General features: G+C 40.8%; 1 protein-coding gene across 3 annotated transcripts in view; it reads left to right on the top strand.

Annotated features, from left to right (window-relative positions):
• Window positions 1–27,352, top strand: part of Lrp12 (LDL receptor related protein 12) — a 76,332-nt gene that overhangs the window by 14,522 nt on the left and 34,458 nt on the right. Inside the window, exon 1 of one of the 3 annotated variants that reach the window (XM_028766064.1) lies at window positions 14,933–15,012. The exons of the other annotated variants lie outside the window; for them this stretch is intronic. Coding sequence (XP_028621897.1) covers window positions 14,949–15,012 — 64 coding nt within the window. The 5' untranslated portion in view covers window positions 14,933–14,948. Of the gene's footprint in view, window positions 1–14,932; window positions 15,013–27,352 lie in introns of those variants that run through there. 3 annotated transcript variants of the gene reach the window in all.

Raw genomic sequence — 27,352 nt, 5'->3', positions numbered from 1 at the left:
TAATGGCTGACCTATGCCAGAGCCCTGTAATGGCTGACCTATGCCAGGACCCTGTAATGGCTCGCCTTTCTAGTAAATTTTCAAATTAAGAAGGATGAATCCTGCAGTTGTTAATCCTCTTCAAGGTAGTTTCGGCAGTAATCACAAACAGGAGGCTAGGGTTTGAACCTAGACAGTTTAGCTGCACAGTCTGTGCTGCCCTCCCTATTTTCAGTTAGGTTTTTTTTACTTAAGAACTTGAAAAAGCAAATGAAACTTCTTAAAATGTATGCACACACATTTCTAAGAGAGATTTAAATAGTGTTAGGCTAGAAGAGAAACAGTGCTTCCCCCAGCCATATACCACAGGCTATGAGTCATTTCTTTTCAAGTTGTTGGTCAGTGGGTTTCATAAACACTCCTCCAAACATTACAGGCCATTATTGGTTTTGGTGATTTTCTAGAATTCGGTGTAAGACCCTAACGCTGTAGATACCATGTAGTTGGGTCATAGATCATGGAGAAAACAAGCTGGTACCAACCTGGAAACTTCATCCCTATGCTGGAAGGTTCTTTGTACACCGCTGGAGAAGGGAAGTCCTCATCAGCCTCACCAGCTGTGACCCCTGAAAGCCGCAGTAACAGCTGTTCTGGCAAGATCTTCCCACTGGTGCAGGATAGGACCCGTGCTCTGACACACTGCTGCTGCTTTTGCTGTGCTGCCTGGAGACCTCCCTCAACTCAGCGCCTCTCTGTAAACAAGCTGATCTAATTCTTCTTGCATTTATCGTTTTTAATTTATTACTCGAATTTATCTGGTTGTGAGTCTACTGATAGATGAGCCAGGATGCTGGATTATTAATGTTTTCTGAATGTTTTCCAGTTTGCTCTTAATTGAAATTTCTAAGTGGCAAGATGCTTGCTTATTGGATTTTTATACTACCTCCCCTCAGGGTTTGTTGTAAGGCTATTAAATGACTTACACAAATACTTTCTACATCAACTGTGGATTTTCTTTTTTCTTTAGTAGATAGACAAATGACAACATATAGGAACAGTAATTGGATAGTTAATAAAGTTAGAAAGATTAACTTCAGAAGCATTTAAACACACCACCAACCAACTTAGCAAATAAGTAAAAATCAAACCATCCTATCAGTTGTTTAGAATCATTAGTGACGACAAAACCAGACTGGTTAGGGCTCAATGAAATACATACTCATGCTTGGCTAACAAATGCTAATCTTTGGCTCATGTGTTTTGGGTATTATTTGACATAACTTGGACATATCTTTTCTCCATAAACTTTCTTGATGTTGATCATTAGCTTATTTATAGTTTGCTCACATTCATAACTAATGCTATAATTGATAAGCTTTTGTTAATTCTTCTTTGCTTTTTTGTATTTCTATGAGTCATAAAAGTACAGTTACTACATCAAAGGTTGGAATACTTTTAAAGTTCTCAATAAAAATAATAGCCAATTTGTATTGAATAATTCTCTTTTACTAATTATTACTTTGAATGCTATATACATATATATATATGTATATATATGTATAATTTATTCAGTCTTTTTCCCCAAACTCATATGGATCATATCTTAGCTCCATAAGTAAACTACAGGGAAATTTTTTATGCAGTTGCGGCCAAGATCTATTTTCTAGAATAATTTGAGCACAGTAAGCTTTTGCTCATAAATGTTAAGATTATGTGTCCTTTAATGCCTTCCCAGTAAACTGTTACAGTAGTAACACCATAGCAGTGAGCACAGCCAGGGCCATAATTATGGTCACTAAATACCATTTGTCACAGAAAGGATTCAGGGGTCATGGGATGGATGATTGGTTCCACAGTGGTGTAGAAAACACAACAGATGACAGGGCTATTCTGCATTATAAAGCAGGGAAACTACCAGAGACTAGCAGTTCATGTCAAAAGGCATCTGTTGATATAATAGGTCCATTGGCTGAAGGTGAACAAACTTAAGCATCAAACCAGTAATGAATACAGGTGATTGCAATGCACTGGATGTATAAAAAACCGCTTCCCCTGCCCACTTCCAATAGGACACACATTGTTGTAAGGAATAAATGAGTTGATACCAGTGAAGACAAATGGCTGGCACACTGTATCCTCTGAAAATAAGCACCCGTGAGACAAGAAATAAACATTTATGTGTTTCTCTTTATGAAACAATGTATCAGGGTAAGCAAATACCTTAAAGGGAAAGTTTTTCTTGAAACACAGCCACTCTTTGTGTGCATATACTCTGTTGCTTTTGTGCTGTAGTGACTTTGTAGCAGACTTTGACCATGAAGTCTAAACTGTTTGAAGATCTTTTTTTACAGAAAGTGTTTGCTGATCCTTGAACTCCGTGGGTAAAATTAAATGAGCTAAAAAGGAAGTGATGCCACGGAATGTGGACATGGAGCCAGTGATCTCTCTTTTGTAACAAGTCAGTCTGTGGACATGGGTCAGATCAGTCCCAGTTCAGAGCTACTAAAACGGTTACCAAATGTAACACTGAGACTTCCCAGAAGGCTTTGAATGAACACACTGAAAAGATACATATGAGATAATCAGGCAAATCAGATTATGGCCTGGTTATATTAGCTGATACTGAGAACTCTTTAGGATCTTTGTTAATAGCATTATGGATAAGTAGAGCTGTGCCTTGAGACACATGGTGGACTAATAATTAGCATTCTCATTTAACAGAGCTCCTAGAAAGCCAGTGGAGAAGGTAACAGGATCAGGAATCCAGTGCCAGACTCTCAGGCCAGCAAGGCCTACACTTTTCCCTAGTAGGCAGGCTTTCAGGTAGCTTGCTTTTTTTTTTTTTTTTTTTTTAAGAAAATTCCTTCATCCCTTGGATTCCATGTCAGTGTAAGCAAAGTAGTTCTCTCTTGCTTCACTGAGTCCTGGTGTCATTTACAGAGTGGCAGTCCAGGACAAGTCCACATCATCCTGTTTTCACACCTGATTCTATTCAGTAATGAGGAGATGAGTACTGCCAGTATAATTGCTGCCCTTGAACCTCCTGTTTCTTAGATGGGGCTACGTCAGTTGTTCCTGAGATGGTTGTCAAAGGAAAGATACATGAAAGTGTTGGGCAAATAATGGAACTTTTACCTGCAGACACACTTATATCAGAGAAGGTAACGTGAGAGAATCAAGTACATGGTTTTGTAATAAGATAGACCTAAGCTTGGATATTAGGATTTCTCGTTATATTACCGTGAACAAGTCATTACTATCCTTAACATTTACTTTCTCTATTTGTATATACTGGAGACAATACCTAGTTCAGATAACTTCCTCGATAAGTAGATTGAAATCAGTGAAAACATTTGTGGAGCTGAGACGGTAGCTCAGTTGGTAAAGTGTCTTTCCTGGACCTGAGTTTAATCTCAAAAATCTCAGTAACAAGAAGTCAGGTGTGGCAGTGCACACTTGTAATCCAAACTCCAGGGAGGTGTAGACAGATACACAGACATATATAAACACACACACAACCTGTATATACCCATAAGATATTTTCTCTTTCACTCAGGGAAGCACACATGCATAACAGGTAGCTATATTTACTTGGAATCATTTTTAAAAGTCCACATGTGGTATGTCTATAGGATTTTATTGTGTGTGAATGTGTGGGCTCATGCACACACACATATGTGGGATGCAGGCACAGCGCCACAGTGCTCTGGTGGCACTCAGAGGTGGCTCTCAGGAGCTGTTGCTCTTATGCCACCTTGAGGAATCCTAGGACTGAATGAATGTACGTTGTCAGGCCTGCCACATGCCCCACTATCCACTGGGGCATCTTGCCTACCCATAGATGATACATGTCTTATGGAGTCAGTCAGCTGTGAGGTAAGCTTCTTTAGAGGGAACTGGGAAGCTAGCTGTCCACTGAGAGGGAAAGAGAAATAATCATAGTTATTAAGATTATAGTCTGTAAGCTAAGTAAGAGCCCAGGAATAAGGAAATTGAAAATGGTGGCAAAGTGCCTTTTCCTTGGTGTCTCGGTGTCTCCTCCTTCCAGGGGAGGATGGTGTGCTCCATCCCAGCAGGTCGTTAACACTAATAGAGACAAAGCGTTTCCTTCAAGTGGGAGGCTTCTCCTAAACTTTAAAGGTCCTTTATCAAGTAGTTTACATTCCAAAGGAAGGCCAGTGCTAAGCAATGGTCTCTAACGCACCTAATCAGGTGACAGTTAATCTGTGTTTTTTTTTCCTCTTTGTGAATTTCAAAATGCGTTCACCCATGAGGTATACCTATCTTCCTTCCTTTTTAGGGTTTTCTATTCCTTTCTTTATCTTTGTTTTCTTTCTTAACAACTGTAACATAAAACCAAGTTTTTCATTACACTGAGGCTATTTTATGCCTTATTTCAAAATCTGATCATTTTGAACAGTTAAATCAGTACACATTTAGAAATCTTAACACTGGAAACCTGGTGCTCTGGGTGACAGCCGGTCTATCAGAAAAGTGCCCAAAGTACTCAGGCTTCGGCTGAATTTAATTAGCTGATTTAATTACAAAAATTATGGCAGTTGAATTGTTTGCTCCTGGAGATGGTAAGGACTGTAGTATGTCTGCAGAAGTCAGTACTAATCTGATGCACCTTCTCGGTCTAAACGTAGACACATATTTCCTGAGCTGGGTGAGAGGGCTTAGCCGACTAACTGAAGGTAGTCCCGCGGACTGTTAGAGGCACGGGGAACATCCTGCTGAGAGCATCAGAGTTCCAGACACTGAATCCAGACTGTGTATGTCTATGGTAAAACCAGCAATGGATAAGCAAAGGATGAAGGTTAGAAGAAAAGGAGGAGGCAAGTCATGGGGCTTATGAGGTCTCATCCATAAAGAAGTTAAAACATTTCTTAAAGATTGATATGAGATGGGCCTTTAAAAATGTCTGTAGCAGTCCAGAGAAAGAGAAGATGAGAAGAGTGCCAGGGGTCCAGAGAAAGAGAAGATGAGAAGAGTGCCAGGGGTCAGAGAGCGGCAAGATCAGAAGCAGGAAGCCATCTATGGGCTGACTCAGTCAATCCAACACTTCGCAAGTGTCCCTCTCCTGTCTACTGTGAACAGGTCCTGTTCTGTGTTTTATCCGTGTGGGGCTTATACTCAGTGCAGGATGATGCGTCCATGTAACAGAGACACGAAATAGATGAGGGTGAAGAATGAAGAGAACTTAGTGTAAAGTGCCCAAGGAGAAGGGGGAGATGATAAGATTGACTTCTGGGCTTCTGTTTGGACAAGTAGGAGATGGTAGTGTCATTCACCAAGAGATGTAAGAGGAAGGTTCGAGGGCATGTGGAGAATTCAGTCTCGAGCATAACAAGCTTGATATGTGTAGGTATATAACCCTAAAGTCTTTAGGGCAAAGCTAAAAATAACAGTATGGTGCTGGCAACAACCCAGACAAGGAGACATTGAAGTAGACCAGAAAACCCCAAATCAGACACATGTAGCAACACTCATTTGGTTCCTAACAGAAACATACATGGGGGAAAATAGTCTCTATAATAAGTGGTGCTGGGAAAACTAATTATCCTTATGTTGACTGAAACTTGATTCTTAGCCTTCATACTGTACAAAAGTCAACTCAAGCTGGACCCAAGACACTAATACAAAACCTGATTTGAAACAACTAAAGGAAACTCAGAAGAAATACTCCAGGCTGTAGTCCTATAAGCAAAGACTTTCTGAGAAGGACTCCAGAAGCTCAGAAAATAACTAGAGTTGGCACAAGGTTGCATGAAATTGATGAATATCTCCAGGGCAAGGAGGAAGAGCTTAGTGAAAAGACACAGAGGAAGAATCTTGTCAGCTGTTCCAGTGACAGAGGAGCAATATCCAAAATGTAAGAAGAAAACACATCCTTTTGGAGGGAGTTAGTCCAGTCAACAAATTAACTACAGATAATTTGAAAATGAAAAAGTACAAGTAGCCAATAAATGCAAGAAAAATGTCTAACCTCTTAAGCAACCAAGGAAATGTAAATCAAAAGCACAAGGAGCTTCCATCTCACCAGTCAGAGCAGCTCCAGCAAGGAGAAGCAGGGATGCTAGGGAAAGGGACACTTAGACACTTGCTTGGTGGAGATACAAGTTCATCCAGTCACCAGGGACATCAATGTGGAAGTTACTTATACAATTTAAAAGCAAGACACCAACATAATACAGTTACATTCTCCTGGCATCTACCCAGAAGGATGTAAGGCCGTGTGTGTAGCATATAGTGATGAATAGTTACATAGCTTTGGGCTCCCTCCAGGCTGGTGATTGCACTTCTAGCCACCTGCCAGAGCTCTCTGGATCCACTAATGAAAACACACACACACACACACACACACACACACACACATACATACCGTCAGCTTAATTTTTATATGCCTTGCCTTGATTAGCTCAATGACTTGACATTTCCAAACCTCCTGACAGCTAGCACACACTCCCCTCTGAATCAATACTTGCTAAATCTATATCTCTGCTACACCAGACCCAATCAGGGAAGTGGCTCCTGGTGCCTCTCTTCTCTCCTTCATTCATCTTTTGTCAGGGAAATCTAAAAGTCTCATCTCTTTCACCCTGCCCAGCCATTGGCTACTAGCTCTTTACTGATCAATCAAAAACCAGTTGGGGACAGGGATCCTCAGCGTCTGGACATGTAGATTCCCATATGATTTGGGCCAAATTAAGACAAAGCATTAGAACCAATCCCTTACAGTCATGTTCTGTAGCTTTGTGTTTATCATGGCACTGTCAGCCTAGATGTCCGTAAGCAGATGAATGGAACTAGAAATGATCATGTTAATTGAAAGCCAGTTCCAGACATGTATCGCATATTTTCTCAGATGGAAGGAATTTGAGGGCATAAAAGTCCAAGGGAACAAGTCTAGGGATGTAGCACGTGGGAAAAGGATAATGAAGGGTAGCAGACAGGCGGACACAGCTAGAGCATGTGTGTCCTGTCGTTAAGTATGTGTGGGAATTACTGTTGAGGCTTGCTCTGGTGCTGTGTATTATAATGCTAAATTCTGTGCCAGAAGGTCTTTTGTTGTGCAAACTTTGTTCCTTAGTTTAAAACTATTGGTTAAATAAAATTGGCTACAGCCAGTTACTGGAGGGATTAGAGGTAGGTGAGTTTTGAGTTACCTGGTCGAGGGTAGAGAGGAGAGACCAGGAGAAGGAGGAGGAAGGTGCCATGCAGGGAGATAGACCATGAGCATGTGGCCAGGAGAAACATTGAGTGTTTGGGGCACACCACTGGGGAGGTAGCCAGGCCAGCAGTTAGAAAAGTCGTTAGGGGGTCATTCCACCCCCAGTAACTGTCAAAGGCAAATAAAATGACCATAGTCTGGGTCTCATTTGTAAGCTAGTCTGGAAGAAGTTTAAATAGGATGTACTACAGTTACCATAATAAAGTCCATTACTTTGACCAAGTGTTAAAAACAAACAAAAACCTCATAAGTGGTCATTGCTGCCCCTCCTGGGGCAGCTGTGAAGAAGTCTGAACTTTTCTGAGTGTCAGTTTCTTTGCAGTTATAGAACCAAGGAGAGCATCTGCTTCGTGAGGATGCTGTAAAAATTAGAACAGTAAGCACAAAGCACCAAGTGCACAGTTTGTGTGATACAAGCACTCAGCTAGTGTTGGAGTCAAGTAAAAAACCTCAGAAAAGGTTCCTGTCATGGTGAGTCTTAAGAGCTCTTAACATGGAGAGCTTGAACCTTTAAACATAGGTGTTATTTTTCTTACTGTGGCAAAATAGGAGCAACTTGAGACAGGATCACTTTGCTTTGAGCTCTGGGTCAGAAGGCAGTGGCTCTGGCTATGACAGCAGAAGTGAGTGCACAGCTTTCCCAGTGCACCAGGAATGTAAACAGCTAGACTGCAGACAAGGGTGGCCCTGTCCTTGAAAATCTCACTCTTAGCTGGCTGCCCTACTTCTACCTGCCAGGCCCCATCTGCAGATGATTCCACAACCTTTAAGTTTTGTCAGAAGCTGGGGACTAAGTGTTTAAACAAGAGCCTCAGGAGGATATTTCAGATTCAGACCTGACATCCTGTCTGGAGGGCCCAAAGACTTACGGCTATCTCATAATGCAAAATGTATCAAATGTCCCCATAGCCTCAAGAGTTTCAACATCATTTAAAAATCTGAAATATCTTTGAGAGTGGAAGCAAACTTTTATCTGTGAACCCTGTAAAACCAAAAGAAAGTTATATACAATATGCAATATAATTATTACAATGGCACAGAGGAAAACTGCCTGTTCTGAAGGGAGAAGATAGGGACGTAGCAAGAAAACACAAGACCAAAGCAAGACCAAAACCTAGGAAGATGAGGGCAAACATTAACTCCTGCAAGCCCATGTCCGTCATCTCGAGTGCTTGGGACATCATCTGAGCTGCAGTAAGCTAGACTATTCCTTCTCCAGGCCCTGCTACCTGTAGCTGACATGGCTTCTCTCTAACCCTCTAAGCTATCTACATAGCTTCCTGGGGGATCTCTCAAGAGAATCTGTCCCTGTTATATACACTTGTCTGATCTTTCTGGAACCTTAGTGTAAACATAATGACTCTATAACTCATATATTCTACATTTCTTCAAAGCTAGCATCATGTGAACAAGAACAGGCTCTGCTGCCAACCTGAGAAACAGCCATGAGAATGGTGGTCTCTGAGTGTCTGGGCAGTTGACCTTGGGTGGGAGGACGACCTCCTGTGTGACCCTTCACCAGTAAGATGCCTTCAAAGCTCTCATTTCAGGTGTTCTTCTCTCACTTGAGTTTGTGTTTTCACACCTTGAGGTTTTGATGGGAAGAGTTTTGATCAAGGAACGTTTCCAGTTGTCTAACTGGTATGGTTTTAGGTTTTGTCCAACTGCTACTTTCTCCAAACTTGCTTTGTCAACAAGTTTAAAAGTTATTTACACTCCTTTCCTGCCCAAGCAACACATTGCCTGCTCTGCTTTTGGTATTTGATTCCCACTGTAAAACTGGCTAAAAGCAGCAAGCAGTAACCACACCACAGCTTCAGTGTTATTCTGCCTTGACATTTCCACTGGCATATAGATTAGTCCATCCATTACTTTACTTTGAAGGTCTGCTGTCTGTCACGCAGGGACAAAGTGTAGCCAGAGTGTAGCATAAATTAGCTCTCATTCCTTTCAGTCATTTCTTTTCATGAAACCTCATGAGCGCAGTGTTTACTGGCTTTCTGCTCTTCCACTATAGGAGGTTATAGTTTTGCAAAGCTTCTTTAATCTACATCTCCACACCCTTCCACATTCCTCCTGCAAACCAGGCCAACAGTCTAAGAATCACACTATTAAGTTTATTTCTGTAGCAATCCCATTTTTTGGTACCTCTTTTTCTGTGCTTCTCATCATTCACAGAATAACCCAACAGGAATGACTTAATGGGGAAAATACTTATTTTCACTTGGGATTTCAGAGGGGTTGAGTCCATCGTAGCAGAGGAGGCTTGACAGTGTCTCCATTTGTAGCAACAGGAGTATGAGCAGTGGCTGTTCACTACACCAGAAAGCAGAGAGCTAGGTGACATGACATCCTTTAAAATGACACTATAACCTGGGGACCGAGTGCTCAGAACATGGGGATGTTTCACATTCTAACCATAGTAGCCAATATATCAAAGAGTTTCTGGAAAAGGAAAGAACAGCATAGTCTGCTTAGAGACCCCTGACTAGTTGGAATAATTTACTAGAAGCTTTGATTAAGAAGTTGGTTGAAGCCTTGAAGAAAATAATAAAGACTAATGTGGTTTTCAAGGAACGGGAGATAGAGCTGAGTTTGGCATCATTAAAAGATTAGACGACAGCACTGAGTATCCAGAGAGAGCCATGAGCTGCTGTGGATAAATTTCCCCACTGCCTGTGCTTCCCCATCTGTCAAAACCCAGATCAAAAGTTGGCGGTTATGAGGATGGGGTAGGGTGTGTGTGTGTGTGTGTGTGTGTGTGTGTGTGTGTGTGTGTTTCTGGTAATCCTTTCTAATTCTGTGTGGACTTCCTTGTTGTTAGGGGTAGGTAAGTACTAGAAACAAAACTGGGCTTTTGAGCATGCCAGAAAAAATAAATTTGCAAATGTTATTGATTATTTTTAATAATTTGGTAGTTTCTTATAAATGTTAAGTCTACTTCAAAAGTAGTGATTTTTAAAAGATCATTCTGTCTCTTAAAGGTAGGTTTTCTACATCCGAATATTTATAAATTACATCTTTATTACAAAGATGGCACCTTTTCTGGTTTTTTCATTAGTTATATATAAATGTCAAAATGTTATTAGTGATGTCAGCAAACATAGGAAGGCTATAGCCACCTGCTAATCTTACTATTGTTGGGTATCATATATAGAAGTTTTAAAAAATGACCCATTACTATAAAAGAGGGTATCACTGGATGTCTTAAAGAAAAACTTACAAAAGCATAACTACAGAATTCTATCTTTAGAAAGATAGCATTCAAGTTCATGTATTCAACAAACCAGTTAGGAAAGTAATACATGTTTTAACAAACCAAACATAGAAACATATTGTGAATAAAAGCCAACGTGTCTACCTCTACCTTGACAGTAGGTATGAAGGGAGGGTTAAAAAGAAATATTTTTAATGTTGAGATTAAGTAGATGAGAACTTGATCTGGCCCTATCCCTTGCCAGCTGAAGGATCTTGGGTGAGTTACTCGCCTGGGATTATTTTCCTCATCTGTAATATGAGGGTAATATTACAGCTTCAGGAGGCAGATTTAATAATATACCACAGTGCAGTGCATAATGCTGCTTAGATGTTGGTGGTTAGTAGTTTTGAACTTGCAGGGCGTGGGGTGGAACTGACTGCAGAGGACAACAAGAGCGCCTCTGGGTCCTAGAAATGTGTCTTGGTTGTAGTGCTGGCTGCAGCCCCTACTGACCTGTCAGAACATACCAGTAGCTTTCTTAAAATCTGTGGATTTTTTTTTCAAATAAATTATACATTAACCCAGCTGATTTCTAAAACATGTCTTACCTTCTCTCTGCACATCAGTGTCATAAGTGATTGGTAAATAGTTTGTAAAAGTTCCTTCCCAGAACTATCAATAGGCTTTTCTTAGCTTAGAAGGGGAGCCAGCGGGGTGAGGGGTAATTGATTGACTGACTGAATGACTGGTTGATTAATCATTAGAGAAATGCAAAGGCAAGTGAGAGGATACCACTTTACACCCAGGAGGCTGACTTAAAAAGGGCAGATGAGGGGTTAGGGAGAAGGCTCAGAGGATGAGAGCACTTGTGTAAGCAGAAGGCTCTAAGCTTGAGTTCCTGGCACCCACATAGAAAGCCAGGCATGACTGTGCATGTCAGTTACCTAGCTCTGAGAGCTACCAGCTAAGATGCATTCCCTCTGCATTTGTGGGAAAGCATGACTCCATGCAGCCAGGAAGAAAAGGAGAGCAGGGGACACCATGCCTTCCACATATATGTCCACAGGCACATACACAAACACACGTTCATGCAGCATATACACACTCTAAAAGGTGATTTAGCACAAGGACTAGCAAAGATATAAAGACATCAATCCTTCATTCTTGACTGATGGGAAGAGAAACTGCTACAGCCATTTGGAAAACAGTTAGTTCATACTTCAGACCAGTAACCACTGGGTTACCATATACCCACCATTGTATTCTTTGTGAATACACTGGAGAGTCACGAACTTGCCCTCACAGAAAGTGAAGACTGCTCCATCTTCCAGGTATATGGTCAATAACAGACTATTGCTAAGACATAAAAGGGAAGGAAGCAGACAAGGAACATGCACTTGTCGTGTGTTTGACTGGAGTGGGTACTCCATAGAGTTAGAGGACAGATGTTGTTAGGGACTCAGCTTAGGACAGAGGAGGGAAGGCCAGCTAGCTGTCTTTGGGGAATGAGGAAAATATTCACACCTTAGAACGTGGTTTTGGTTGCATACCTTATTAAAAATACTTTTAAAAAATCACTGACTCTACACTTTTAAATGATTTTACGATATATGAAGAGTGTTCCAATAGAGCTGTTAATGGAAGTAATATAAATGTATATTTTATGAGACTTTCTTGGAATTCTGACTCCCCTAATACCTTACTGTCTGTAAACCATAAGGAGAGACAGGTAGGAGTCATTGAACTTGGATCATCTTAAATTCCTTTTCTTGTTTATTATGAGTTCTATCAGTGGCTCAAACTAATTTTAGAATGAAAATTATTTCCATCTCCATGAACACTCACCAAGATGCTCAGCAGCAGAAGTCTTAAAGCCTGTGTGTGTTCTCTCTGGGGTGTGATTCATTCTGTGGAAACTGGGAGCTTGCGATGCCTAGCCTTTTCACTTCAAATAATTTATTGTCATCATAAAGATCTCCTTTGTTTTTAGTTGTGTTTATGTGCGCATGTGTGTGCATGTGCATACATACTAGTGAATGTTAGTGCAGGTGCCGGTGACAGGCAGAAGATCTGATCCTCCTGGAGCTAGACTTAAGGCAAGTTGTGAGCTCCAGCATGAGTGCTGGGACTTGAACTCAAGCCCTCTGCAAGAACTAACTGCTAAGCTCTCTCTCCAGCCCCAGATCCTTCCTTTTTTTTTTTTTAAATTGGATATTCTACTTATTTACATTTCAGATGTTATTCCCTTTCCCCATATCCCCCGACTCGCACTGCCAGGAACTTCCTATCCCATCCCCTCTCCAGATGCTTCTATGAGGGTGTACCCCCACTCTCACCTCCCTGCCCTCAAATTTCCCCACACTGAGGTACCCCACCTTTACAGGACCAAGGACCTCCTCTCCCACCAATGCCTGACAAGGCCATCCTCCACTGCATATACACCTGGAGCCATGGGTCCCTCCTTGTGCTCCCAGGCTGGTGGTTTAGACCCTGGGAGCTCTGGTTGGTTGGTATTGTTACTCTCCCCATGGGGCTGCAAACCCTTTCAGTTCCTTCAGTCTTCTCTCTCACTCCTCCATTGGGGACCCCATGATCAGTTCAATGGTTAGCTGCCAGCATCTGCCTCTGTATATGTCAGGCTCTGGCAGACCTCTAAGGAAACAGCTATATCAGGCTCCTGCCAGCATGCACTGCCTGGCATCCACAACAGTGTCTGCGTTTGTTAACTGCACATGGGCACATGGGATGGATCCCCAGGTAGGGCAGTCTCCAGACGGCCCCTCCTCGAGTCTCGTTCTAGTTGCTCCCTTGAATATTTTGTTACTTCTAAGAAGGACCAAATCCTTCTTTTTAAGGTATTTCAAACAAAATCTTACTAAGATAGTACAGTAGACTACCTAAAGTACCTTTTCCATAGAAATAATATTATAAATAAGCATCACTATTATTTTAAGTGGCATATATATTCTGGCTAGTTCATAAAAATCTGTTGTGGATGACATAAATTAGAAGGTTGTAGAGATTAAATAATTGCAGACTATTAGTAAGTACATGAAATAAGAAATATGATCTTAAATTTTTGGAGAAGATAGGCGTTTTAAAAATAAAATTATTGGTATTTTGCCTGGATGTATGTCTGTGTGAGACGGTTGGGTCTCTAGGAACTGGAATTGCAGACAGTTGTGAGCTACCATATGGCTACGGGGGATTGAACCTGAATCCTCTGGAAGAGCAGCCTTTGCTCTTAACCACTGAGCCATCTCTTTCTTCAGCCCCAAGATACTAGGAAGCCTTTCCCCAGATTATTGCACTGAATTTTTTACACATTTTTAGAGAAGCCATAAACAGGTCAAATTATATCTGGGGAAAGTGTATGTATTAGTAAGTTTAAACCACCACATCACAATGTCACCAACTGCACTTAACAACAGATGCTTGTTTTTCTGCAGTTGTGTATGGTGGAAGTGTGAGGTTTACATGATGTCAGATGAAAGTTTCATCTCTTCCTGTGTCCTCTCATGTATCTTCTTTGTGTGCATGTTAAGAGAAAACTCTCTGATACTTTTTTTCTCTTAAGAGGATGCCCAGATTAGGGCTCAGACCATAGAACTTTATTTAGCAGAAAGCCAGGGTTCAGGGTGGTTCTGAGAAATGATATGGCCACTCTGCACACGTGTAAGTCCTGTCCTTTGTAAGACGTGTGAAAAGACTGTCTCCCCATCAAACTGGTCTTTCTAGCAGACCACGTAACAGTTTAGTGTAAAAGACCTACTGGGAGTGCAAAGATAAGTATACATTTGCCTTTTCTTTCCCCCTGTTTTGTTTAAAAAGTAATGGGTAGGTCAGTCTGCAGCATGTCCGAGTTGAGCACTCGACCAGGGTTTGAGCGCTTCTCCCTGAGGCTGCCTGTCTTCTCACAGAGGTTAACATAATTCTCTATGGGGCTTATACATAAACATCACAAAGATCATACTATTAACTATCTACCTAAAAGTACCTATAATAAGTAAATGCTGCTGTATAAACATACAAATAGTTTAAATGAAAGTTTCACATTTAGGCTGACAATGTACCTTCTAAGAACAAAATATCATCTAACATTAAAACAAAACAGAAAAAAAACAAAAAACAAAAAACACCAACCCTTTGGAGTTGTTTGTCAGGGTTGTCCAAGAGACTCCTAATCCCTTGCACTTTTGATACACAGCCTAGGCATCCCTGAGCTACAACTGACCTAAAAGTCTCCTCCCTGAGAACTAGCTTTTCTGGGACCAGCAGGTGCCATACATACTTCCAAAACAGGGAAGCACCCACCAGTCGTACCCAGTTGTAGTGCCTGTGAACCACAGTGATGACCAGCAGGCATGACTGTTGAGTGGGTGCAGTAGTAGGGAAGCAGAGCCAATTACCCACGAGCCGGGAAGTCATGGATCTTGGAAGAGAACCAGCAGTCATTACTTTACTAAACTGGCATGATCCCTAACCAGATTCTAATTATTTATCTTTGTATTCACCGAGAATCTGTCTGTGGATCCCATGGGACTCTTGGCCAACAGTTCAATTAGATGTCAACGATTCCTGGTGCTGGAAGCTTCATCTGGTGAGAAGACATTGTCAGTTGGGACTCTCTCTCCCCTATTATTTGGTGATTTCATTTAGGTCACCTTCATATATGTATATATTTTAGGACGTGTCTACTGTATTAGGTTTCCATATTACCCCTCAAATGCCCTTTAATCTTAGCTATCTCCCTCATTGCCCTCTTCCCTCCACTCCCGACTCGATCCTCCCTGTCCAGTTCCCCCACCCCATCCACCCATAACGATTCCATTTGCCTTTTCTAAGGACATCAATCTCTTCCCCTATCTCCTTAATCTATACTTAATCTCCATGGTTCTGTGGGTTGTAGCTTGGCTGTATCATTGACTTAACAGCTAATATCCACATGAAAACAAATATAAATACAATACCGTATTTGTCTTTCTGAGTCTGGGATACCTCATTCAGAATGAATTTTTTTCTAGTTCCATCCATTTACCTGCAAATTTCTTGATTTCATTTCTTTAACAGCTGAGTGTAAATGTACTATATTTTCTTTACCCATCCTTCTGTTGATGGACAACTAGGTTGTTTATATTTCTGGCTATTATGAGTAGAGCAGCAATGAGCATGGTTCAGCAAGTGTCTCTATAGTAGCATGAAGCATCCTATATGCCCAAGAGTGGTGTCTTAGGCTTTCCATTGCTCTAAAGACATTCTTATAAAACAAAACATTTAATTGTGACTGACTTACAGTTTCAGAGGTTTAGTCTTTTATCATCATGACAGGGACCATGGCATCCTGCAGGCAGACATGGTGCTTAAGAAGCAGAGAGTTCTACATCTTGATCCAAAGGTACCAGGAGGAAACTAGAGTTTTATTTCATACTGGGCATGGCTTGAGCATTTAAGACCTCAAAGCCCCACCTCCACAGCGACACACTTCCTCTAACAATGTCACACATCCTCCAATAAGGCCACACCTCCTAATGATGCCACTCCCTGTGGACCAAGCATTTAAACATATGAGTCTATGGGGGCCAAACCTGTTCAAACCACCACAAGTGGTATAGCTGCATCTTGAGGTAGACCAGTTCCCGCCTTTCTAAGGAACCACCACACTGGTTTCATTAATGGCTGCACAAGTTTACAGTCCCACCAGCAATGCATGGGTGTTCCCTTCACTCCACATCCTCACGGCCATAAGCTGCCACTTGTTTTATTGCTCTTAGCCATTCCCATTGGTGTAAGATAAAATCTCAGAGTAGTTTTGATTTATGTTTCCTAAGTATGTTAAACATTTAAGAGGTTCTCAGCCATTTGAGTTTCCTCTTGAGAATTCTGTGTCAATCAGTACTCTGCTCTTTAATTGTATTGTTTGTTTTCTTAATATCTAATTTTTGGAGTTCTTTATATATTTTGGATGTTAGCCCTTTATCAGATGTGTAGTTGGTAAACATTTTTCCCGTTTAGTCTAACACTTTGAATGATAGTGTGTTTTGTCTTTTAGAGAAGTCTTTCAGTTTCATGAGGTCCTGTGTGTCACTTGTTGATCTTAATGCCTGTGCTGTTGGTGTTCTGATCATAAAGTCTTCCTGTGCCAAATGAGTTCAAGGCTACTCCCAGCTTTCTCTTCTGTCAGGTTCAGTCTATCTGGCTTTATGCTAAGGACTTTGATCCCTATGGACTTGAGTTTTATGCAGGGTGATGAGTGTGGATCTATGTGGACTTTTCTACATGCAGAGAGTCAGTTTGAACAGCACCATTTGTTGAAGATGTTCTTTTCCAGTGTATATTTCTGGCTTATTCAGGATTATTTTAACTATCCTGGTGTTTTTGTCTGTTTGTTTGTGTGTGTGTGTGTGTGTGTGTGTGTGTGTGTGTTTCCATATGAAGCCGAAATCCTTTAAAAACTGGTAAAGAATTCTGTTGGAATTTTGATGGGGATCACACTGAGTCTGTAGATTACTTTTGGTAGGATGGCCATTTTATTAATGTTAATCTTACCAATCTGTGAACGTGGGAGATCTTTCCATCTTCTTAAATGTTCTTCAGTTTCTTTTTTCAAAGACTTGAAATTCTTGTCATACAGATCTTTTATTTGCTTGATTAGAGTTACCCCAAGACTTTGTTTAATATTTGTGGCTATTGTAAAGGATGTTTCCCTGATTTTCTTCTTCCCTCAGTGTGTCATTTCTATATAGGAACGCTTTAATTTCTGTTAGTTAATTTTGTATCCAGCTACTGAAAGTGCTGTCAGCTGTGGGATATCCCAGTGGAGTTTTTAGGGTCACTTAACGTATAGAATCATATCATCCACATGCAAATAAAAGTATTTTGACTTCTTTCCAGTTTGTATTCCCTTGATCTTCTTCAGTTGTATTTCTGTTCTAGCTAAGACTTTTTACTATATTGAATAGGTATGGAGAATGGACAGCCTTGTCTTTTCGTGATTTTAGTGGAATTGCTTTGAGGTTTTCCCCATTTAAGTTGATGTTGGCTATATCTAGGCTTTCTGGAAATTACCTTTATTTATGTTTAAGAATGTCTGTTGTGTTGCTAGTCTCTCTAGGACTTTTATCATGAAGGGGTGTTAGATTTTGTCAAAGGCCTTTTCGTTATCTAATGAGATGATCGTGTGGGTTTTGTCTTTCAGTTTGCTTACATGGTCAGTTACATTCATCAATTTGTGTATGTTGAACCATCCATGCATCTCTGGGAAAAGAAGCCTACTTGATCATGGTAGCTGATCTTTTTAAAGTGTTCTTGGATTCAGTTTGAAGTTTTCTAGTGAGAATTTTGTACTATTCCATGTTTGCCATGTGCCTGGTTAGTTAATCTCTCCTCAGTTTCATATGTTGGATTTACTCCAAACCTGGGGTGAATCTTCCTGCACCTGACTATCTCTCAGAGTTCCAGTCTCTCTACTGGAACTCCCACCTTCTACTTCCTGCCTTTTGCTAATAGGCCATAAGCTTTTTATTGACAGATGATTCTTTTACATAGTGCACAAGAGAGTATCCCTGCATGCTGTACTTTCTGTTGATATCCAGCTTTAGTGCATGGTGGTCAGATAGGATGCAGTGGGTCATTTCAATTGTTTTATATTGATTAAGACTTGCTTTGTGTCCAAGTGTATGGTCAATTTTGGAGAAAGTTCCATGAGGTGTAAGATGGTATATTCTTGTGGTTGGGTTAAATGTTCTGTAAATATCTCTTAGGTTTATTTGGTCTATGATGTAACTTAGCTCCAGCTTTTCTTTGTTTAGCTTTTGTCTGGATGATTGGTCCATTGGTAAGAGTTGGCACTGAGGCCTCCCACTACCTGTGTGTGAGGTTCAGTATGTGATACAAGCTATATTTGTGTCTCTTTTACAAACTTGAATGCTCTTGTTTTTACTGCAAGATGTTAAGAGTTTCATTGTCCTCTTGGTGGACCTTTTTCCTTTGCCAAGTATGTAACATCCTTCCCTATCTCTTCTGGTTAGTTTTGGATTGAAGTCTATTTTGTCAGACATTAAAATGGCTACACCAGCTTGCTTCTTGGGTCCATTTCCTTGGAATATCCTTTCCTATCATTTTACTCTGAGGCGATGTCTATTCTGATTTTAATATTTTAAAACTCACCTCTAAAGGACAAAGTGTTTTCATTCTTAATAACTATTAATATTCTTAGTTTATTATTTGTTTTAAACAAAACTCCCTCAGTTTTATTAAAAGATCCAGCTAGGTTCAAATTTACATTCATTAAAGCTTTTTCCAGTCGGTAAGTTCAAATCACAGCCTTTTGAATGTTGTTTTTGTAAACTACCAAATATTTTTTAAAGAAATTGTTTTTACAATTTTCATCCTGAAGTTTGCCAAGTGTATCTCAGTAATGTAATTAAAGATGCTCCCTGTCCTCTGCCTTCTCTGGAAATTGGTAATCGGATTTAGAACCAAGGTTACATAGCCACTAGCCACAGGGGCTGTTTTAAATTTGAAGTTGAATTAATTACAATTAAATCAAATTAACTTACTTGTTATGGTACAGTGCCCATATTTCAAATGACCGACAGCCACATGTGCCAAAGGGCTGCCAGAGTTAGATAGTGTCTCTGGTGTGTGTTCACTTTTGTAGAAAGTTCTGTGTCACAGTTCTGTTAAGTAAAGGCTTGCTCAAATTCACCTTCTTTGTTGGGGTTCAACTGTTGGGAGCCAGACAGTGTTTACCTCTTTTTTCTGACTTTCCTGGCCTGATGCCCAAGTCTGTTATGTCATTAAGGGACTCAGAACCCTGACCACAGTTTTAAAGTCACCTCTCGCTAGCATGGTCCCCAAAAGCTTCACTGCTGCATTCATTTAATTAGGCTGTGCCGTTTCCCAAACTTTTGGTAAGTGCATGAAGGAATAGAGGGAATTAAAACCGAAAATGAGCCTCAACTTTTTGAATCCTAAGGTAAAGGAAAGGGTTCTGATCCTAGCTGAAAGAAACATGCTGCATGCAGTTTGTAGCTCCACCCTTGTCAGCCTTCTGGCTTCCCTTTTCTCTACTTTATCTCTCTTTAGTGTGCTTTAGAAAAATTAACACCTCACCCCTCAGCCTGGGACCCCTGGTCATGTGACTTTAACTGCTATAAACAGAATGGTAGGGCTGACCTCATGTGGGTGTGCTGCTTTGTCAGGCTGATGAAGGCAGCATTGTGTGGCCCACAGGATTAGAGAGGCTCACACAGCACACTCATGCATGTGTAGAGTTAAGAAGACCACTTGCAGGCCAGTTCTCTCTTCTCTTGGTGTGGGTGCCAAGGATAGAACCCAGGTCACTGGGGTTGGTGGCACAGACCCTTACATGCTTACCTAACTCCCAACTGTTGGGAAGTTCACTGGGAGTTTCAGGAGGACAATGTGTGTGGCAACTTAGTAAAGCACTCTGGCCAACCCCTGCTGTGGGTGTTCTGATTGCTGGGACTGCCTGGGCCTTTGTCTGGAACGCTCCACCTGAGAGCTCTTCCACACAGAGAAGAATTTCTTCAAGTAGATAATCCAGAAGTGTTTTTAACTTTTACCTCATAGCAGCTCTTGATCTGTCCCTTGGGAAAACTCAACATACACCTATGCAGATTAGTCTAAGACAGGGACCCTGATGCACATTTGGAGGGAATTTTTTGCAAGGTTTCACTTTATCATGCTATATCAGTAATATCAGGCAGTATTACTCTACCGCCTCTCTACCCCAGTTTCTGTTCCCCTGGCCTAAAAAGGCGTCCCTGCTCTGCTGGTGTTGGTGCTCCAGGAGGCCTCCAGGTAGAAGGCCTGTGCCATAGTAGTGCTCACCTGACTTGTCCCTCTTGTCTCAGCAATCCCCAACTTATAGCACAGACTGACATCTAGTCCCTGAGTTTAGTTAACCTTTACCCCCAGCCTTTTAAATTGGTTAACATTAACTTACTAGCGAGTGGCAGTTCTTGCTGTCTTGCATTTTTCAAGTAGACCTGTAATTACATCCTCTACAGATATAGGTTGACATTTCTTTTTTTCTTTTTTTTTTTAATTTATTTTTTCTCAAATTGTAATTCATTCACACAGGGGTTGTAAACACAGAAAGGCAGGATGTGGGGAAGGGAATGACACTGAAGTGTAGGTGTTCAGGGGGAATACAGATATCATCAGAACTGGGTATCCGCTGGGTGAAGGTTCAGGGGACAAGTCACTATGACTGCCTATGACTCGCTTGTCCTTATCTAAGTTGGTATTGTCTGCCCAGGCTACCTATTTACAAGGTCTATGACTACTCAGGCTTGTAAATTTCCACAAAAGCTGCCTGTTGACATTAGCTTATAGCCAGCTGTTTCAATGTTTTTCCACTGAGACCCAAGACTTGGTGTTAGTATACATGTATGACAGGCCTATTGCTGATTTTAGGCCTATGGCTGATTTTAGGCCTTCAGTGGGTAAGCAGGGCTGCCCCTGACATCTCCTCCCTTCTCTAAGTATAGAAGGGCTGTGGCAATTCTAACCTTGGGAAGGCAGGGATAGAGGCCTGACCTCCAGTATTTGAAGGGGACCTTGTAATGGCTCCGGTCCCCCTTGTAGTTGTCCAGTGAGGCATGAGGGCCATACCCATCCTGATGTCTTTTTCCTGGAGAGGGGATACTTTTGACATCAACCCCTATGCACTCAGGCTTGTCCCTCAGGGAACCCAGAGAGATATTTTTATCTTTTATTTATATTCCCTTGCAGTGCTTAGCCTCGCAGCCTAAGCAAGAATTCAGATCACCTGTCAGAGGGGGTTCTGGATGGCCCCTCTCTGCTTGGTCTAGGGGCAGAAGTCCCCCCTTTTAGGTTGGGTGGAGATGGGTTTTGGGAACACCCTGTATAAAGTAACAACCTCATCTTGAGTCTCATGGTCCTCGATAGCTAACTTATGATAATGTATCTGAGTAGGTTTTGCTACCAAATTATTTATCTGTTGTATCACAGAGTTAGTCCGCCTATTTGAGAGCCAGGGACCAGCAGAAAAAAAGCAAAAAGAACCCAAATAATGGTCCCAAGATGGGAGGAAGTAGGGTTGACAATCTTGGAGAGGCTGAAAACCAATTCTTATACCAGCCTTCATCTGTCTCTTTCTCTCTCTGATTTTTCTTAGGGCCTTCACTACCTGTTTCATTCTCTCTTTAACCCTCCTTGTCTTGTCTATGTAAAGGCAACCTTCTTCTTTAAGAGCTGTACACAATCAAGAGCTGTACACAGCCTTTTCTATTGTAATAGAGTAAATCAAGTCCAATAAGGATCTTTGCGATTTTAGGAGGTCTCTTCAGACAGTGAAACGAGGGATTTCTTCAAATTAGTGATGTCATTCTCTAGCTGTTTGATGTTCTTGTCAGTGGCCCTTCAAAGGTCTGAGTAGTGTACGTTCGGAGGCCAGCATCTGGATTAGAACTTCTGACAGCAGACATCACAGGTGATTCATTTTTACCTGGAAAGGAAAAGGAAGAGAATTCTCAGGGAGATTTCTCTTCCCTGGATGTAAATTGTTATTCATCTTATTTATGGTTGGGCCTGGCTTTGTGGGGGGTATCTAATTTTTTTTTTATTAATTTTTTTGGTAGCCAGTTAGCTGTGCCTTCTGTGGTATGAGACAGGCCCTCCACTTTCACTGAAGTGTAACAAGGTCACCCTTAATTCCCTATACAGGTGCAAGAGTCCCTCCCTTTATGTTCTCTGGCTGGCGGTTTAGACTTTAGGAGCTCTGGTTGAAACTTTTGATACTCCTTCTAGAAAGGACCAAAGCATCCACACTTTGGTCTTCCTTCTTCTTCTTGAGTTTTATGTGGTCTACACGTTGTTTCTTAGAAATTGTGAGCTTTTGGGCTAATATCTACTTTTCAGTGAGTGCATACCATGTATGTTCTTTTGAGATTGGGTCACCTCACTCAAGATGATATTTTCCAGCTCCATCCATTTGCCTAAGAATTTCATGAACTCATTGTTTTTAATAGCTGAGTAGTACTCCATTGTATAAATGTACCACGTTTTCTGCATCCATTCTTCTGTTGAAGGGCATCTGAGTTCTTTCCAACTTCTGGCTATTATAAATAAGGCTGCTATGAACACGGTGGAGCATGTGTCCCTGTTGTACGTTGAAACGTCTTTTGGGTATATATGCCCAGGAGTGGTATAGCTGGGTCCTCAGGTAACATTATGTTCAATTTTCTGAGATACTGCCAGACTGCTTTCCATAGTGGTTGTACCAGTTTACAATCCCACCAACAGTGGAGGAGTATTCCTCTTTCTCCACATCCTCGCCAGCATGTGCTGTCACCTGTGTTTTTGATCTTAGCCATTCTGACTGGTGTGAGGTGGAATCTCAGTGTTGTTTTCATTTGCATTTCCCTGATGACTAGGGATGCTGAACACTTCTTTAGGTGCTTCTCAACCATTCGAGCTTCCTCAGTTGAGATTTCTTTGTTCAGCTCTGTACTCCATTTTTTAATAGGGTTCTTTGATTGTCTAGAGTCTAATTTCTTCAGTTCTTTGTATACCTTGGATATTAGCCCTTTATCAGATGTAGGGTTGGTGAAGATCTTTTGCCCAATCTGTTGGTTGCCGATTTGTCCTATAGACTGTGTCCTTTGCCTTACAGAAGCTTTGCAGTTTTATGAGGTCCCATTTGTCAATTCTTGGTCTTAGAGCACAGGCCATTGGTGTTCTGTTCAGGAACTTTTCTCCTGTGCCTATGTGTTCCAGGCTTTTCCCCAGTTTCTCTTCTATTAGTTTCAGTGTGGCTGGTTTTAGGTGGAGGTCCTTGATCCACTTGGAATTGAGCTTTGTACAAGGAGATAAGTATGAATCAATTTGCATTTTTCTACATGCTGACCTCCAGTTGGACCAGCACCATTTGTTGAAAATGCTGTCTTTTTTCCACTGGATGGTTTTAGCTCCTTTGTCAAAGATCAGGTGACCATAGGTATGGGGGTTCATTTCTGGGTCTTCTGTTCTATTCCATTGATCCTCCCACTTGTCTCTGTTCCAATACCACACAGTTTTTACCACTATTGCTTTGTAGTACAGCTTGAAGTCAGGGGTGGTGACTCCCCCAGAAATTCTTTTATTGCTGAGAGTAGTTTTCGCAATCCTGGGTTTTTTGTTATTCCAAATGAATTTTAAGATTGCTCTTTCTATCTCTGTGAAGAATTGAGTGGGAATTTTGATGGGTATTGCATTAAATCTGTAGATGGCTTTTGGCAAAATAGCCATTTTTACTATATTAATCCTTCCAATCCATGAGCATGGGAGATCTTTCCATCTTCTGAGATCGGCTTCAATTTCTTTCTTCAGGGGCATGAAGTTCTTGTCACACAGGTCTTTTACTTGGTTGGTTAGGTTCAAACCCAGGTATTTTATATTATCTGTGACTATTGTGAAGGGTGTCATTTCCATAATTTCTTTCTCAGCCAGTTTATCTTTTGAGTAGAGGAAGGCTACTGATTTGCTTGAGTTAATTTTATATCCAGCCACTTTGCTAAAGTTGTTTATCAGGTTTAGGAGTTCTCTGGTGGAAGTTTTGGGGTCACTTAAGTATACTATCATATCATCTGCAAATAGTGAGATTTTGACTTCTTCCTTTCCAATTTGTATCCCTTTAACCTCCTTGTGTTGCCTGATTGCTCTGGCTAGGACTTCCAATACTATATTAAATAAGTAGGGGGAGAGTGGGCAGCCTTGCCTAATCCCTGATTTTAGTGGGATTGCTCCAAGTTTCTCTCCATTTAGTTTGATGCTGGCTACTGGTTTGCTGTATATTGCTTTTACTATATTTAGGTATGGACCTTGAATTCCTGATCTTTCCAAGACTTTTATCATGAAAGGGTGTTGAATTTTGTCAAATGCTTTCTGAGCATCTAGTGAGATGATCATGTGGTTTTTTTCTTTGAGTTTGTTTCTATAGTGGATTACATTGATGGATTTCCGTATATTGAACCAACCCTGCATTCCTGGGATAAAGCCTACTTGATCATGATGGATAATTGTTTTGATGTGTTCTTGGATTCGGTTCGCTAGAATTTTATTGAGTAATTTTGCATCAATGTTCATAAGGGAGATTGGTCTGAAGTTCTCTTTCTTTGTTGGGTCTTTGTGAGGTTTAGGTATGAGCGTAATTGTGGATTCATAGAACGAATTGGGTAGTGTTCCTTCTGTTTCTATTTTGTGGATTAGTTTGAAGAGAGTTGGAATTAGGTCTTCTTTGAAGGTCTGATAGAATTCTGCACTAAAACCATCTGGTCCCGGACTTTTTTTTTGTGGGGAGACTTTTAATGACTGCTTCTATTTCTTTTGGGGTTATAGGACTATTTAGATGGTTTATCTGATCCTGATTTAACATTGGTAACTGGTATTTCTCTAGAAAATTGTCCATTTCATCCAAATTTTCCAATTTTGTTGAGTATAAGCTTTTGTAGTAGGATCTGATGATTTTTTTAATTTCCTCAGTTTCTGTTGTTATGTCACCCTTTTCAGTTTTTAATAGGGTTCTTTGATTGTTTAGAGTCTAATTTCTTCAGTTGCTCCCTGTTTGGGGCAAGTGCTGCTTTTTCCTTACCTGGGATGCTGCCTGAGTTAAAGCTCCTGGGAGGCCCTCTTTCTCTCGGTTTTCTGGGGTTGGGTGCTGAGCTGCCACCTGTGACCTGCTCTATGCTCGGGCCTAGACTGGAAGTCCAGGTTGACATTTCTTATGCAATTTGCAGTGTCTGTGGTTTTCCAATTGAATCGGCTGAGGTGGGAAACCAGTGGGCACATCCTGTCTTACTTTTGGTAGAAAATCTCATTCCCTCCTAAGTAGGACCCTTGCATTATTTGCTTTTATTTCATGTATTTTAGGTAGTTTTCTCAAGAGAGTGCAAGGCCTTTGGGAGCTGGGACTTTCATACTTCTTACTTACATGTCAAGTATTTATGTCATGTTCTGTGCTAGTCCCCAGGGTTGCAAAGTAGCAGAACCCAGCTGTATCTCACTTCTTCCTCCAGCTCCTCTCTCACAAAAGTAGGACCTAGTGAGGTGAGTGTGCGTATGTGTGTGTGTGTGTGTGTGTGTGTGTGTGTGTGTGTGTGTGTGTAAGTCTGATAACTGACTGCTGTAGTCGAAGATAAATTGTAAGATGCCAGGCAGTCTACTGTTATTAGCTGTCAGTCATTAAGGCTGGGTTTTTCCATTCAGATTGGGTTTAACTCTGAGAGGTAAGCATTGTTCCTTTTATAAACAGGAAATGCATCCATGTCTGAATCTCATATTTTTAAGTAAGAAATAATACAGTTCTTTATGCTATGGGAATTGTAATAGAACCTGAATTTGCTTTTAAAATAGGTAATATAAGTGTCTTAGTGACTAAGGACTGGTGTTTCTACTCATCCAGTTACTTACTCTGAAAAAAACAAAAACAAAAAATAAACAAACAAAAAAGCTAAGCTATAAGAAGCTTTGGTTCCATCGAATTTAAATGACTGTTAAAAGTGTTAAGGATTCACTGACTGGATGCTTGTAAGGCATTTAGGAGTTGGCTGGCACACACCTGCCAGATCTTCATTCAGTGTGGCTGTTAGTAAAGTGCTCTAGCTACTGAATGAGAAGAACAGAAAGAAGAAAACCGCCAGATGGAGAGACCATAAATACAAGTATTATTTATGATACCATTGCTGTATATAAGTGAGTGATCCCAGGCTTTAGAGAAGAAGTCTAATTAAGGTCAGAGCGAGGATTGGATCCCCAGGAGTTCATAACGCAGTTCATATGCTGTAGCTGAGCCTCACAACTTCTCTCCTGGTTGGTTGTCAAAACTACAGAAGAGTAAGAAGTGGAAGATAACCGCTCTTAGTGTTTAGTGAGCGATGTGGGGACCATTATTCCTTATTTAGTCAGTGAGGGGGACCATTTACCCTTTGTAGTATTTATTCAGGAAATTGAGGATCGTTAACCACTTGTAGTAGTTAGTTAATGATACTGGAAATAAAATATGTCAAAAGAAATAATTTCCTGATGTAGGTGCAGTGAAACTTTGTTGAAAGCCTTTTAGGTGTTGCCCACTCCGTGGCCTGGCTTTCATCTAGCCAGCTACTAGTGTGTAGTTGCAGAAGTAATGTTCATTAGACACCCCCACTGCTACCAGTAAGGACAGCATTCCGTGAGATCTCTGTATGACTACATATGTGGTGTTACAGGAAAGAAGGGTGTGTGTGTGCGCGCACACGTCTTTCTATTTTTTATATAATATGAATAACATTTTTCAAGAACTCTGTGTCTATGTATAACAAACTTAGTCCTTATTTAAATGTACAGAATTTATCTATCTGACCCCTGTTCCTGGAGTTTACAGTTTTATATACCCCGAGTCTTACCAATGTACACATGTATGTATGTAACATGGTTATATAAATATGAATGTTTTAAGCTATATGTACAAGAGTTTAAAGTTAAAATTAGATCATATTCTAATGTTCTGAGACTTTTATCAAAATTTTAGTATATCTAGCTATTTACTTCAGTTTATTAAACACTTTATTAGCTCTGTTGGTTTACACATTTGTATGTTGATAGACTTAGACAATTTTTTTCCCTCTTAAGGAATTCCGTTAAGCTCTGTTCTGTGTTCCTTGTTTTAGGGATGCATTGAGGCAGCTTGTCCTAACCTGCACAGCAGACAACAGTGCTGGTGTTGGGGCTTAGCCCTCCAGTCCAGTGCCCACAGCACCCACTTTTCTTCCTCAGCCTGTTTTTTTTAGTGTCCTGGGAGAAGGCTTAGCATAACATATGTCTAACATTAAAACCCACAGTTTTATATTTGCCTGTAAGGATGTCTGAAGCACAGCCGTAATATGTAGATGTGCACCATAGAATAGGTGTGCACCATAGAATAGGTGTGTGTCATA

The sequence above is a fragment of the Grammomys surdaster genome, unplaced genomic scaffold (assembly GCF_004785775.1).
Source record: "Grammomys surdaster isolate TR1022 unplaced genomic scaffold, NIH_TR_1.0 63, whole genome shotgun sequence".
In the NCBI taxonomy this organism is placed as follows: Eukaryota; Metazoa; Chordata; class Mammalia; order Rodentia; family Muridae; genus Grammomys; species Grammomys surdaster.
The sequence above is the reverse complement of the archived record's forward strand: the minus strand, read 5'-3'. Positions and strand labels throughout refer to the sequence as shown.